The sequence below is a fragment of the Aspergillus japonicus genome (assembly GCF_003184785.1).
Source record: "Aspergillus japonicus CBS 114.51 unplaced genomic scaffold BO86scaffold_64, whole genome shotgun sequence".
NCBI classification, from domain to species: Eukaryota; Fungi; Ascomycota; class Eurotiomycetes; order Eurotiales; family Aspergillaceae; genus Aspergillus; species Aspergillus japonicus.
The window spans coordinates 160,280-173,609 of NW_020291701.1; the positions used below are offsets into that span (position 1 = coordinate 160,280).

The 13,330-nt window shown below is 36.8% G+C and overlaps 4 protein-coding genes across 4 annotated transcripts; 2 read left to right on the plus strand and 2 right to left on the minus strand.

Annotated features, from left to right (window-relative positions):
* Positions 1-3,437: 3,437 nt before the first annotated feature.
* On the minus strand, positions 3,438-3,938 carry BO86DRAFT_297003 (uncharacterized protein; the record flags this gene model as incomplete). Its single annotated transcript, XM_025667420.1, has 2 exons — positions 3,438-3,769; positions 3,863-3,938. Coding segments are annotated over 2 exons (408 nt in total), but the record flags the coding sequence as incomplete, so codon positions are not given.
* A 467-nt stretch (positions 3,939-4,405) lies between these two features.
* Positions 4,406-7,585, plus strand: BO86DRAFT_201589 (alanine--tRNA ligase). Its single transcript, XM_025666751.1, has 2 exons — positions 4,406-4,735; positions 4,796-7,585. The coding sequence occupies exon 2, from the start codon at positions 4,808-4,810 to the stop codon at positions 7,283-7,285; it is 2,478 nt and encodes an 825-aa protein (XP_025523901.1). The 5' UTR covers positions 4,406-4,735; positions 4,796-4,807; the 3' UTR covers positions 7,286-7,585.
* A 61-nt stretch (positions 7,586-7,646) lies between these two features.
* Positions 7,647-8,555, minus strand: cyp3 (putative peptidyl-prolyl cis-trans isomerase). Its single transcript, XM_025672754.1, has 4 exons — positions 8,393-8,555; positions 8,126-8,271; positions 7,935-8,072; positions 7,647-7,882 (listed from the first exon to the last, which is right to left on the minus strand). Exons 1-4 carry the CDS (start codon positions 8,460-8,462, stop codon positions 7,691-7,693), a joined length of 546 nt encoding a protein of 181 aa, XP_025523902.1. The 5' UTR covers positions 8,463-8,555; the 3' UTR covers positions 7,647-7,690.
* Positions 8,556-9,341: 786 nt separating this feature from the next.
* On the plus strand, positions 9,342-10,337 carry BO86DRAFT_290830 (E3 ubiquitin-protein ligase RNF103; the record flags this gene model as incomplete). The annotated part of the gene is made up of 3 exons (XM_025667383.1): positions 9,342-9,481; positions 9,537-9,888; positions 10,059-10,337. Coding segments are annotated over 3 exons (771 nt in total), but the record flags the coding sequence as incomplete, so codon positions are not given.
* Positions 10,338-13,330: the final 2,993 nt, after the last annotated feature.

Genomic DNA, 13,330 nt, shown 5'->3' on the forward strand with positions numbered 1-13,330 from the left:
AAGTTTATTTTATTTTTAAATTTCTTAAATATTATTTTTCTTTTAAGTTTTTTAATATACTTATAGAGCTTGGGGTTAATATAGTACTATACTCTAATAATAATATTTTACTTATTTAAAATACTATATATTTAGATTAGGCTATTTATTTTAAAAATATAGACTGTTAAAAATTAATTATAGCAAATATTTTGAACTATATATTTATAATTATTTAATTATTTTTAAAGCTTATTATTAATAACTTTCCAGTATACTTTAATAGCAGTAATCCAGTAGTTAATATTTTTAAAGTTAATAAGTCTAATCTAGTAGGTTTTATTAACCTACTGTATTTACTATATACTAGTATTATTTTAAAATAATATATTTATATTTTAACTTATAATAACAATATCTCTAGTAAAAGATATAATTTAAAGATATTAGTAAAAAGTCTAGATAATTTAATAATAAATCTTTTTATTATACTCTACTAAATCCTTATATTTCTAAAATACTAGTATATTTAAATAAAAATAGCCAATATTAGAAGTATACTACTATATATTATTAATAATTTAAAATCTATTTTATAATTAAGAAGAATAATTCTTATAGTTATAGTTAAAATAATTATTATTATTATTAAAAAAAACAGTAGAAAAGTAGAAACAGATATTATATTTTTTATCAATATAATTATTTCTACTACTAGTAATATTTATTATAGGCTTTTAATATAGTTACTATTATTTATACTAGTATATTTTAAAACTATACTTTTTAGACCTTATTTATAGGCTCTGCTATATTTATTCATATACTGGTATTATTAATATATATAACTATTCTGCTATATTTAGTTTAAATAAACTAGTTACATATAAAAATATTAATTTTATTAGTTTAAAAGCCTATATTTACTGTAGATAACTTTTTAAATATTCTAAAAATTATTAACTTTGAAACTATACTTAAAATTAAAAATATTTTTACTTTATACTTTAGTAGTATTAGTTTTATTAATACTGTTTTAACTGCCCCAATAAAAACAGATTAAATAGTTAAAACCCGTTGATTACCTAATAACAGTTTATTAAAAGTATTTTTAAAAATAGTATTAAAAATTTAATTTTCTTAATTTTATTAGAAAAATACAATTTAGCTGGTAATAAAACTGGAGTATTAATAAAAAATCCTAAAGTTAATATTATTTTTAATACTAATAGAATTGGTATTGCTGCTGACAGTAATAATATTATATTTTAAAGCAATAGTATTATTATTAATTACTAATATTAAAAGAAAATATATTTATTTATAGAATTATATCTGTTTTAGTGTTTATAAATAATATCAGTAAAGGTTCCGGTACAGAAATTAAAAAAACTAATAGTAATAAAAATAAAATAATAATTTTAAACTTTAAATTACTACTTTAAATAATTATTTATTATTATATTTAATAGAATAATTATACTTACTTTTATATTTATTTTTTAAAGTATATTATATTCTAGCTTTTTATATTACTTTAACAGATAATTATATTACTATTAATATTACTATATTTAATATATTTTAAAAAAATATTAGTTGTATTTTTATAGCCTATATTAACAAAGTACTATATATAGTATACAGTATTAACAATACTCTATAAATATATTAATATATATATAATTTAGGATTATATTTATTAATATATATGGTATACTATTATATAAGGCAGAAGTCTTACTTAAAATAAAAAATAAGAATTAAAATAATTTTATATATATACTAAAGTACTGGTATATATATCAGTACTGCTAATTAGTTAGGTTTAGAAATTATAATAAAAACTATAATAAGTAGTATTAAATAGGCAAAAATTAATAAGCAAGTAATAATAGAAAATAATATAATTTCTAATAAGTAAAAGATTAATAAAAAAAATTAAAGTAGTTAAAAAAAAGTAAATAGCTGATGGTACTGTAGATGTTCTACTAATATATCTAATATATTTAGTTTAAATAGATTAACTAATTTAAAAAATACTGCTATTATTAATTTTAATTAATTATTAGACTTTTAAATAGAGCAAAAATTAGTAGTAGAATATACTACTAATATTATCTGTTAAAAATAGTTGCCTATAGTAAAAGATTAGATGGATTATAAATCGTTACTTAACTCCTTTTATCTATACTATACATAATATATAAAAGTCTTGCTAAAGGCGGTTGCGGCCAACAGATTTTTTTTATAATTTAGAAGCTCAATGCTGTAGGCGCTGGTAATTTTATAAATAGCTAATAGTATTTTTAACTGTAGTAAGATTTTTTAAAAAAAATCTAAAAATAATAAAAACAAAAATTCTTTAGAGGTAAAAAAGCTTTTTAACTTTAAATTACTATTTTAATATAATTATTATAATAATATAATATATTTTATAAGTAATTTAAAAAAATTAGAATTTTAAAAAAAATTAGTTAAATATAAGAAATATAGTAGTATTATTATTTTAAAACTAATTTTTACTATTCTATACTCTATTAAAGTAATAAAGGGTTAAATATATAAGGGGTTCAGAGTTATTAATATTATAATAGTTATGTATAGGATATGTGGTGGATTTGTGGGTAGCCTGTTGGGGTGTTAAGGGTTCTCTATAACAATTCTAAACTAGTACTAGTTTTAGTAGGTAGTATACAAGGCCTTAGGCACCAACTGGTGTCTGAAGCTGAGCTCTATATCAGGGCCTTAGTCCCATAACATTGGTGATATTTTAGACTTTTAAACTTCTTCTTTTCTTCTGTCTTTTATATAATTAATAATATTAATCTTTATCATATCTATGTTTATCGTACATTGCCATATCAACCAAGCCGAAAGATACCCGCAAGGCGGGAACAGACGGCAGATTGCCATGCCGAAATCCACTTCAATTCAAAACTATTAAAAATAATAGAATTTTGATATTACTTCTTTATTTTCTTAAATACAGCTATGTTTTTAGTATGAGGGCTAATAGTATAGATAAAATTTTGAAACACTAAAATTAGCAGTTTACACCGTGAATATATTAAATAATTTTTTTTTTAAAAAGGCCTTTATAAGGCATAAAGTAAAAAAATAATAAAAAGTATTTATTCCAGTACTAATAATGCATTTAATAGAGGACTAATAAAGACTACAGAGGCTAGAAATATATCAAAAATATGAAAAAAACCGGCCTAACAGTGCAGAAAAGAAAGGGAGGGAGAATTAAAAAGATGGCGGCAGAACAGGCAGAGGCGGTGAAAAAAATTCAAAATAAAACTGGAAGATAAGTGGAAGTATGTATTGGATTAATTATTTGTATCAATTTCCATTCTCTCACTAGGGCACATCTGATCTGTATTACCATCACATCCAAGATCCAGGACAACTGATTGATTAGGATCTAGGGAACCATGCTTCACATGATGTACCTGCCGGGCGCGCTCCCTAGTAGCAGCAAGGGCCTTGCGGACATTATCACTTCCCTTTGGAGCAGTAAGCGGTACGGGCTCACTGTAGAGTACCAGCTCCGTACAGTGAGCCTGGTCGTCGGCCACCAGCATTCTTGGAACTGTAGACAATCTATCAACCACCCCCGATAAAATTGTGACTTCATTGCCCAAAGTTTCAAGATCTTGGAGCTCCATATCCAAGTCATGTATATAAATTGTATGATTGGTATCATCAAGCATCATCCGATCTCCATGATTAGACGTGGCGAGTTTTTTCCGGCCAAAGGTGTCATCTTGAAATGTCAGAGGAGCTAGAAACAATTTTTCATGAGTGACATGATCTTCCAGGATTTTTTCCAAAATGAACCTGTTCATGGGATTAAGGGTAGGCATCGTATACTCACTTAATTGTAGATGGCTGAACTTTTTGGTCAAAGGCTGGTCATTGTCAGGATCAGTTTCTGCGGGGCGCTTTTTCCCGCGATAATTGCCCACACAACCAGGTTGCAATGCCATCAGCTACAGGGTACTTGACTTGCTTTATATTGGACGTAAGACACGGAAAGTCAAGCAGCAAACGAGTTCATTATTTGTTGCTGGATGAAGAATGATGTATTAACTGAGCGAATTTCTTGATGAATATCCACAAGTTTTCGTGGGACGGGGAACTGGCTTTGACTCATCTTTTATCGTGCTTTAGGTCAAAACCCAGAATATTCTACCACCTTCACACTCCCCCGCTTTGGAACAAACCACCAGGAAAGCTCAACATAAGATCATTCAGCATGGCTTCAAGCGACCCGCCAACATTGGAATGGACGTCCAAAAAAGTTCGAGATACATTTCTTCAATATTTCAAGGAAAATGGTCATACATTTGGTGAGCAATACAACTTCCTCTGGTCAAAATCTTTCAACTTAGCTCATACCTCCCGGGCACATAGTTCCCTCGTCGCCTGTTGTGCCTCACGCCGACCCGACACTGCTATTCACCAATGCTGGAATGAACCAGTTCAAGTCTATTTTCTTAGGCACAGTTGATCCTCAATCCGACTTTGCCAACCTTAGAAGTGCAGTCAACTCTCAGAAGGTGGCGAATGCCTTCCTGACTCTGCTGCTCCTTGTCGTGCTAATGATTCTACTATACAGTGCATTCGCGCCGGAGGAAAACACAATGTGATTGCAATCCAATATAACTCCACTCCGCTAGCGAGATCAATCTGCTGACTGCACTAAACCTAGGACCTCGATGATGTTGGCAAGGACAGTTATCACCATGTAAGGGCCCCGAATTGCAACGATCACGTTTTTTGATGCTAATCACTAACCATTATTTAGACCTTCTTTGAAATGCTCGGTAACTGGAGTTTCGGTGATTACTTTAAGAAAGAAGCAATCTGCTATTCCTGGGAGTTGTTGACCAAAGTATATGGACTGGATCCTCAGCGTCTCTACGTTACATATTTCGAAGGCAATAACGAAGGAGGCCTGGAGCCTGATTTCGAGGCGAAGGAGCTTTGGAAATCCGTGGGCGTTCCAGAAGATCACATTCTTCCTGGAAACATGAAGGATAACTTCTGGGAAATGGGTGATCAAGGCCCTTGTGGACCCTGCAGTGAGGTTCATTATGACCGCATCGGTGGGCGTAATGCTGCCCACCTTGTGAATCAAGATGACCCCAACGTTCTTGAGATATGGAACAACGTCTTCATACAGTATAATCGCGAGTCAGACCGGTCTCTACGGCCACTTCCCAACAAGCATGTCGACACCGGGATGGGATTTGAGAGACTCGTATCGGTATTGCAAGACAAGCTCTCTAATTATGACACGGACGTTTTTTCCCCTCTATTCCAGGTTATCAAGGATGTCACCGGAGCCCGCGAATATCGCGGAAAGTTCGGCGCCGAGGACGCCGATGGCATAGATACTGCGTACCGTGTCATCGCAGATCACGTCCGTACCCTGATGTTTGCAATCTCAGATGGCGTTATCCCCAACAACGAAGGCCGTGGGTATGTTATTCGCCGAGTGCTGCGTAGAGGGGCGCGCTACGCTCGCAAGTACTTCCAGGTGGAGATTGGAAGCTTTTTCTCGAAGCTTGTCCCCACCGTTGTGGGACAACTGGGCGACATGTTCCCAGAATTGAAGAAAAAGCAGTTTGACGTTATGGAAATCCTTGACGAGGAAGAGATGTCCTTCGCAAAGACACTCGATCGTGGTGAGCGCCAGTTTGAACATTATGCCCAGCAAGCCAAGGCCAAAGGGAATGAGAAACTTCATGGCGCCGACGTCTGGAGACTGTATGATACCTTCGGGTTTCCCGTCGACTTAACCCGTATCATGGCAGAGGAACGTGGGTTGCAGATTGATGATAGCGAATTTGAGGAGGCGCGCCTCAAAGCGAAGGAAGCGAGTAAGGGCCAGAAAAAAGCGGCAGCCGATACAGTCAAGTTGGACGTTCATGACTTGGGCAAGCTAGAAATGATGAGCGACGTTGCCAAGACCGACGATACAGCCAAGTTCGGTAAGGGCAACATCAATGCCCAAGTGAAAGCTATCTATCACGGTAAGGCATTCCACTCGTCCACCGCAGAAATATCCGACGGTGAACAACTTGGAATTATTCTCGACCGCACCAACTTTTACGCGGAGCAGGGTGGACAGGAGAATGATACCGGCAAAATCATCATTGATGGCAAAGCGGAACTGGAGGTTGGTGATGTTCAGCTTTATGCTGGCTATGTCCTTCACACGGGTTTCATGAAATATGGTTCACTAGCTGTTGGAGACACGGTTATTTGCGAGTACGACGAACTCCGTCGGTGGCCAATTCGCAACAATCATACAGGCACACATATCCTCAATTTTGCGCTAAAGTCAGTCTTGGGTGATGGTATCGAGCAAAAGGGTTCCCTTGTTGCCGCCGAAAAGCTGAGGTTCGACTTTTCTTACAAATCGCCTATAACGGACAAAGATCTGGCGAGAGTCGAGGAGATATCAACTGAGTATATTCGTCAGAACTGTGCAGTCTACTCTCAAGAAGTTCCTCTCGCTACTGCTCGCCAAATTTCAGGAGTCCGGGCCGTATTTGGGGAGACGTATCCCGATCCTGTCCGCGTTGTCTCCGTTGGAGTGGAGATTGGCGAGATCCTAGAAAATGTGAAAGATCCTAGATGGGATGAAGTGAGTATTGAATTCTGCGGTGGAACCCACGTGCAGAAAACAGGCGATATCAAGGATCTTATCATTCTTGAAGAAGGAGGTATCGCTAAAGGAATTCGCCGCATCATTGCTGTCACTGGAGAAGATGCACACACCGTGCAGCGCCTTGCAGAGGACTTTAAAAAGCGACTCGATCGCCTAGAGGCTATGCCCCTTGGCTCGGATAAAGAAAAGGATGCAAAGCAGATCCAGGCGGATCTGAATCAGCTGTCAATCTCAGCCCTTCAAAAGTCTGGCTTCCGAGAACGCTTCACTCGCATCAATAAACAGATTCTCGATGATCAAAAGGCGCAGCAGAAGCTTGAATCCAAAACCGCTCTTGAAACTGTCACTAGCTATTTCCAGAACCCAGCAAACAGCGACAAATCTTGGCTTGTGGCTCAGCTTCCTATTTCCGCCAACGCTAAAGCTGTCAGCGAAGCGATTAACTACGTCAAGGCAAAATTGTCCAACAAGACCGTCTACGTCTTGGCTGCAAGCCAAGAGCAAGGCCGTGTAGCACATGGTTGTCATGTCTCTAAGGTGGGCCCCCCTCCTCCCGAACCTAACTTCTACCGTTCGCTTCCCTTTCGTGACAAATTCCTTCTCATGCGGCTAACTTGAATGCTTGTGATTAGGCAGCGAGTGATCAAGGCGCTTCTGCCACGGAGTGGGCCACCGTTGTGTCTAGCGCAGTCGGAGGCAAGGCTGGAGGCAAGGGTCCCACTTCTGTTGGCAATGGCGTGAACCCTGATAAGGTTGATGAAGCCATTAATCTGGCATGCGACTACCTTTCCAAGTTCAAACTCTAGAATGTATAAAGTTTTATGTTTGGCAATCACATGTCGCCGGATTAACTTGTCCTTTTGTTCATATCTCTCTTCACCACCGAGGGCTGCATGTCCTTGACAAGCACAAATCTTGAATGCTACTCTCAGTGTTATTACAACTAGTTAATCTTGTAAAGTACTTAGTACGGAGGTTCCTTGAATTCTGTTGTAACCACTTTTCAGCATGAACTACACTTCATCACATCTCACCGCATTGTATAATGACAACATCCTGGTTGGGCTTATCTCTAGTTGTGCGTGTATTTTCGATCATATGCACGATCTCCATCCCGTCTACCACCTGGCCAAAGACAACATGCTTACCATCGAGAAACGGGGTGGCAGTAGTTGTTATGAAGAATTGGCACCCGTTTGTGTTAGGGCCGGAGTTCTATGATGTTAGTAGCCAAGCTCGCTATCCCAATCAAAGGTCAAAAACATACCGCCATGCTTAGCATGCCTGTATGTCTATGCTTAAGCGCAAAATTCTCGTCCGCAAACCTCGATGTTCCGTATATGGTGCAGGAACCTGTCCCGTCGCCATTTATGAAATCACCTCCCTGGATCATAAAATCTTTGATCTTGGTCAAGTCAGCTCTGGAACCGAAGAGATGGAATTCTTATTTGGACAAACCACGCGATGGAATTTGCAATTCTTGTATCCTTGGGATCGCCCCTGGGCGTTTTTATTCTCTCCAGTACAGAACTGGCGAAAGTTTTCTGCCGTGCGCGGAGTGACGTTCGCAAAAAGCTCCATCTTGATACGACCAAGAGGCTCCCCTAGAATCTTCATTTAGCAACTCGACGTTGACATAAAACATAAATGCTACTTCCGTGGTGGGCCTGTCTAAGCTCATGTGTATGGGTGTGACAAGATTAGAAGCACTCCTGTCCGACTTACCTCCTAGGGCCACATCGAAGAAAACCACTGGGTTGGCATCTTTATGGGGAAAACTAGTATCATTCTCCATGCTTGGTTTTGAATGTCTTAATTTACCCGTACTTGTTATATGGAACTAGCCAAGCAGCGCGGAATTATGTTTGTGTTGATCCCACTCCACTTGTAGCGAACACGCACAAGGCATAGAGTTTAAAGATTACGGAATGCCCATTGCCAACAAGTACATTCTGGCCTTAGCCTTGGGAAATTTGCATCATTCCCCACTTTACACTTTCCGATCTATATAAGCAGTACAATCCATCTAGCCGGTATAAACCGAGTATCTTTCTCAACCCCACCCTGATGTTCCTTCTACTTGACATGTCTGATGTTGTAATAAGATGTGTAGTGCATGTGGGTGTATTAAGGTGAATAGAAGGCTAAAGTGTGCTGACTACATAAATGGGTACAGTACTGTACAGTACAAGCCGGCTGAAAGTTAGTCATTGCGGCACCGTTCCAATATCATAGTACTACCTGTCTCGTGACTTGTTGTTGTTGCAACCTCAGCCCTTTACAAGCCTGGTGTGTCGAAGGGCCTCCCTCCAGATCTCACTCCAATGTTAAGTGTACAGCGTACACAATTCATCTCCTCCATGCCTGCACAAGCTGTTCAGATTCTTAGCTTAAATTGAATAGTGATGAACTGTGGCTATTCTCTTCAATCGTCCCTCCTCGCTTGTGGTCTCCGCCCAGATGAGCTGTATTGCCACCGTCGGTTTTGTCCTTTGAGACAATAATACCACTCTGAAGGAGTAGCCTTTACTCGATCAACACTATACAAGGAATCTTCTCTCCCCCCATGATTATACGGACTGTCTTCTGATTCTACTCCACGTGGGTTGTCTTCTTGATTTGCAAGAGGCAATACCTCTCATACTCTCAATTCTATTACATCCTCTCGGGCAAGATGTCTTCGACAACCACTACTTCGTCTCCCAGTGCAACCAACACTGATCATACTGCGACCAGTAACAATAACAGCCCTACAAGCTCACCGTTGCTATTCTTTGTTGCACTTGGTTTTGGTGTTGTCTTTACAAATCTATGGTGTGCTCCTGTCGCTCCTGCTGAGATATCTGTGCGGGATTAATCGATTTTCTAGGATCATCGTTGGAGTGAAGTATTGTTTCCGATATAACCAGCGGAATCGACAAATTCGCGGTGAAGAATCAGGGGAACCCATAGATCTACTAGCCATGCCTCGAACACATCGGCGACGGCGCGAAAAGAAGTTGATGAGTATGGACGAGGTTAACGAGCGTTTCCCACTCGTCAAATACAAAGCTTGGCGCTCTTCCCGCGCCGACGAAGGTCTCTCTACTGCCGGTGGTATTGCAGCCTCCGTTGCCGGTGATTATAACCTCGAGGATGGCCATGGCCGTTTTACCAGATCTTTTGCCGCGCCTGCCGCGCCAACATCACAGCTGAACGATAATTTACAGCTTGAATCCGCTGTCTCTCACCCTAAAGAACAACTACCACGTAACAAAATACCTTTAGGTCAATCGGGGGGAAAGGGGAGCTCTGGATTTGACGGGATTGAAGCCCATGCCAAGGAAAGTACCCAACTCCGGAAAATATTGCTCCTAGCTGACCGTCCTCCCAGCCCACGGACGAGGACGAGGACGACATCGGAAACCAAATACGTACGGCCATTCCCGCCGAACTTCTAGCTAATCCGGGTGACACCTGTGCTATATGTCTTGATTCTATTGAAGACGATGATGACATACGCGGGCTCACCTGTGGCCACGCCTTTCATGCTTCATGCGTCGACCCTTGGCTAACAGGTAGAAGAGCTTGTTGTCCACTTTGCAAGGCGGATTACTATGTTCCGAAGCCACGTGCAGAAACCCGTGAAACTGCCACCAACCAAGAACGCACCGACCGCCGTCTCATTGTACCAACTTATCCTCAAACAGTATTCTTAGGCGGAGGCCGAATCGATAGCACTGGGCCTCCTACAGTGTCACCGCGCGCACAGCAGGTGCTACCGACGTTCAGGACCGCCTTCTCCCGACTCAGACATTGGCGAAGACCTGGCGTTGACGACAGCCACGATATAGATAACACAGCTGAAATAACGATACCTTCTGATCGAGGCAGCAGCAGACTTAGCCTATTTTCTTCTGGTCCTTTTCGCCCACATACTTCTAGGCAGAGCCGCGGGGGGGATGAACCTGGGCGCCGTACCGTGGTCACTGCGTCGCTGGGCAATAATCGCACCCTCAATCAGCTTGAGGCTGGACCCGCTGTTTGAGCCGTGGCTGCCTTTGATTTATTCATGGCTTGAATAACTGACGCTTTTCATATGTCGGTTTCACATGTCCGGAATCTGGGCTGGAGCATCTCACAACTTCAATAGGCAGCTCAGCAGGGAGACTCATGTAAACTGTCACTGCAAGTCACCAAACAAACAGAGCGGTCGCTTACTCAGACTGAGGAACAGCGCGCATCTCCCAACATCCCAAAGGTCTATCTTATTGACGAGCAGTACATCGTATTTTTGAAAGCACATTGATCCTTAGGCAAACCCAGATGTATACCTCGGCCTGGTGCTATTGGGCACAAACTCAAGAGGGAGGTGTTCCCAACATTTTCAATTACTGAGCGGTGGAAACCAAAACTCAAACCAAGCACCTACTATATTATAGGCTAGGGGTGCTGTGTGGCGTCTATCCTTAGCTCATCCTATTCTATACCCAAAGCGGTATGGTAATACTTTGTTGGTTTAGTAAACACTTCACATCAACAACAGTATCATGCCATCTAACAGAGTGTGGTACTTGAATATGGTGATGATCTCAATGTGCCTGGACACTACCCGTAGTCTAATATTTTTTCTTTTAGCATCAAGGATATGCTGCCTTAAGGCAGATTATTTCTAAAGGTGATAGGGAGTCCAGTTATTTCTCCTATTCATACATAAGAAGTCTATTCCTAGGGCTTACATAGAGTACTCAGTAAGCTAGCTCAAGAATATAAAAATAGAACTAGATAATTTCAGATCCGCTGGTTTTATCACAGCTTGCAACTAGTGTTGGAATGGACTAAAGATGATAACTTGTGAGATTCTCAGGCCATCTGGCTAGGGCCCAAGGGGGTAATATACCCAGATACTGTGCTATTCTTAGAAGTATATCTATTTTTATATTGTGGGGGCCTAACTGGGCCTCTGTAAAGGAAAATCTATATATTATAATCTAAAATATTAGTCATATAATAGCTAGGTTGTCAAGGTGTGGGCTGGGTTAATAGTAATCAACTAGCTGGGTAGTAGAAATAACAGGTCTGGCTCTGATATAAGATAATCGGCGACGAAATCAGCTATATAAACAAATCAGCCAGCCCATCAACTAGAGTGGCTAACGGCCAGGTCAGGTCAGATTAATTAGAATTTTTATACCTAACTGCCAGGTTATAGTTAGATTAAGAAAATTTTTATATCTAACTGCAGTATAGCTAAAAACTAAATAGTTAATTATTTTAATTCTTTTTAGTACTAAAACCTATTTATTATATCTTTTTTAACCCTAGTACAGTTAAAATATATCTAGATTAAGCAGTTATTAACCTGGCTATCTAAACTATTACTAAAAAGTATATAAAAAAAAGCTTTTTTAAATAAGATAAAAATAACTAAAAAAAATAGTATTCTTATTATCTAGATTATTACAGAATAATAAAAAAATTCTAGTAGTATTAACAGAATTTAGCTTTTTATAAATTAGTTACTGTTATAGTATAAAATATAAAAAAAATATATAATTACAGCTTTATTTAAACTGTATATTTTAACTACAGTATATTATACTACTAAAGCTTTATATTTACTTTTAATTAAACTATTAAAAATAATTATATAGATTTTAGTCTACTTTTAATATTTTTAATTTTAGTTTAGATAGTCTATTAATTATCTTTTTTTATTTAAAAAAGCTAAATTATATATTATAGGTTAAACTTTTAAATAAAACCTGTACTATACTATTTATTTAGTCTTTTTTAGTAACTATGTTTACTAGAAATTATTTAATTAAAAACTAAATACTAAACTTTAGTAGATTTTTATAACAGCCCTTTTTAAAGCTCTTTTATACTTTAATTTATTATATTTAATTAAGCTTTATTTAAAATAAGAAAGATTTTTATATTTTTAGACTTTAAATATAATTTTTAGCTAGATTTAAGAAATACTGCAGATACCTTTAGCAGTATATAAAAATATAATAAATTATAATTATATAAAAAATATATTTATAACTAAAATCATACTATTTTTATAGAATTTTTTTACTTTTATTTTTTATTATCTACTATTTATAAAGTAGTTTTAGAATTACAAGTTAACTACAGTTATTTAGCCTATTTTTAAAAAAAAAACTATTAAGCTTTTTTTTTATTTATTTTTTAAATTTTTATAAACTATAATAATTTTTAAACTAAAATAAGCCTTTTAAGCTAAATATTTTTACCTTTTTTAAATCTTAAGATTATATGTATTGTTAAGTATTAAAAAATTATTTTATATTTATTTTTTTAAAATAAAGTTTCTGTCAAGGAGCGGGCTGGCGTCTGGTTCTTAGTCTGGCTGGGTAGTAGAAATAACAGCTTTTAGCTAGATAATTTTTTATAACTAGTTTTTTAAATTCTTTACTAACTACTGGGTTAGGCTATTTTTAGATTTATAGATAAAATATAGATTAAAAACCATAAACAGAATTAAAAGCAGATAGGCAGTTAAAAAGATTATAAATTATATATAAAACAGTTAAAAAATTAGTAGATTATTAAAATAAAATAAGTTAAATAAATTAAATAAATTAAATAGATTAAATAAATTAAATGGATTAAATAAATTAAATAAATTAAATAAATTAAATAAATTAAATAAAT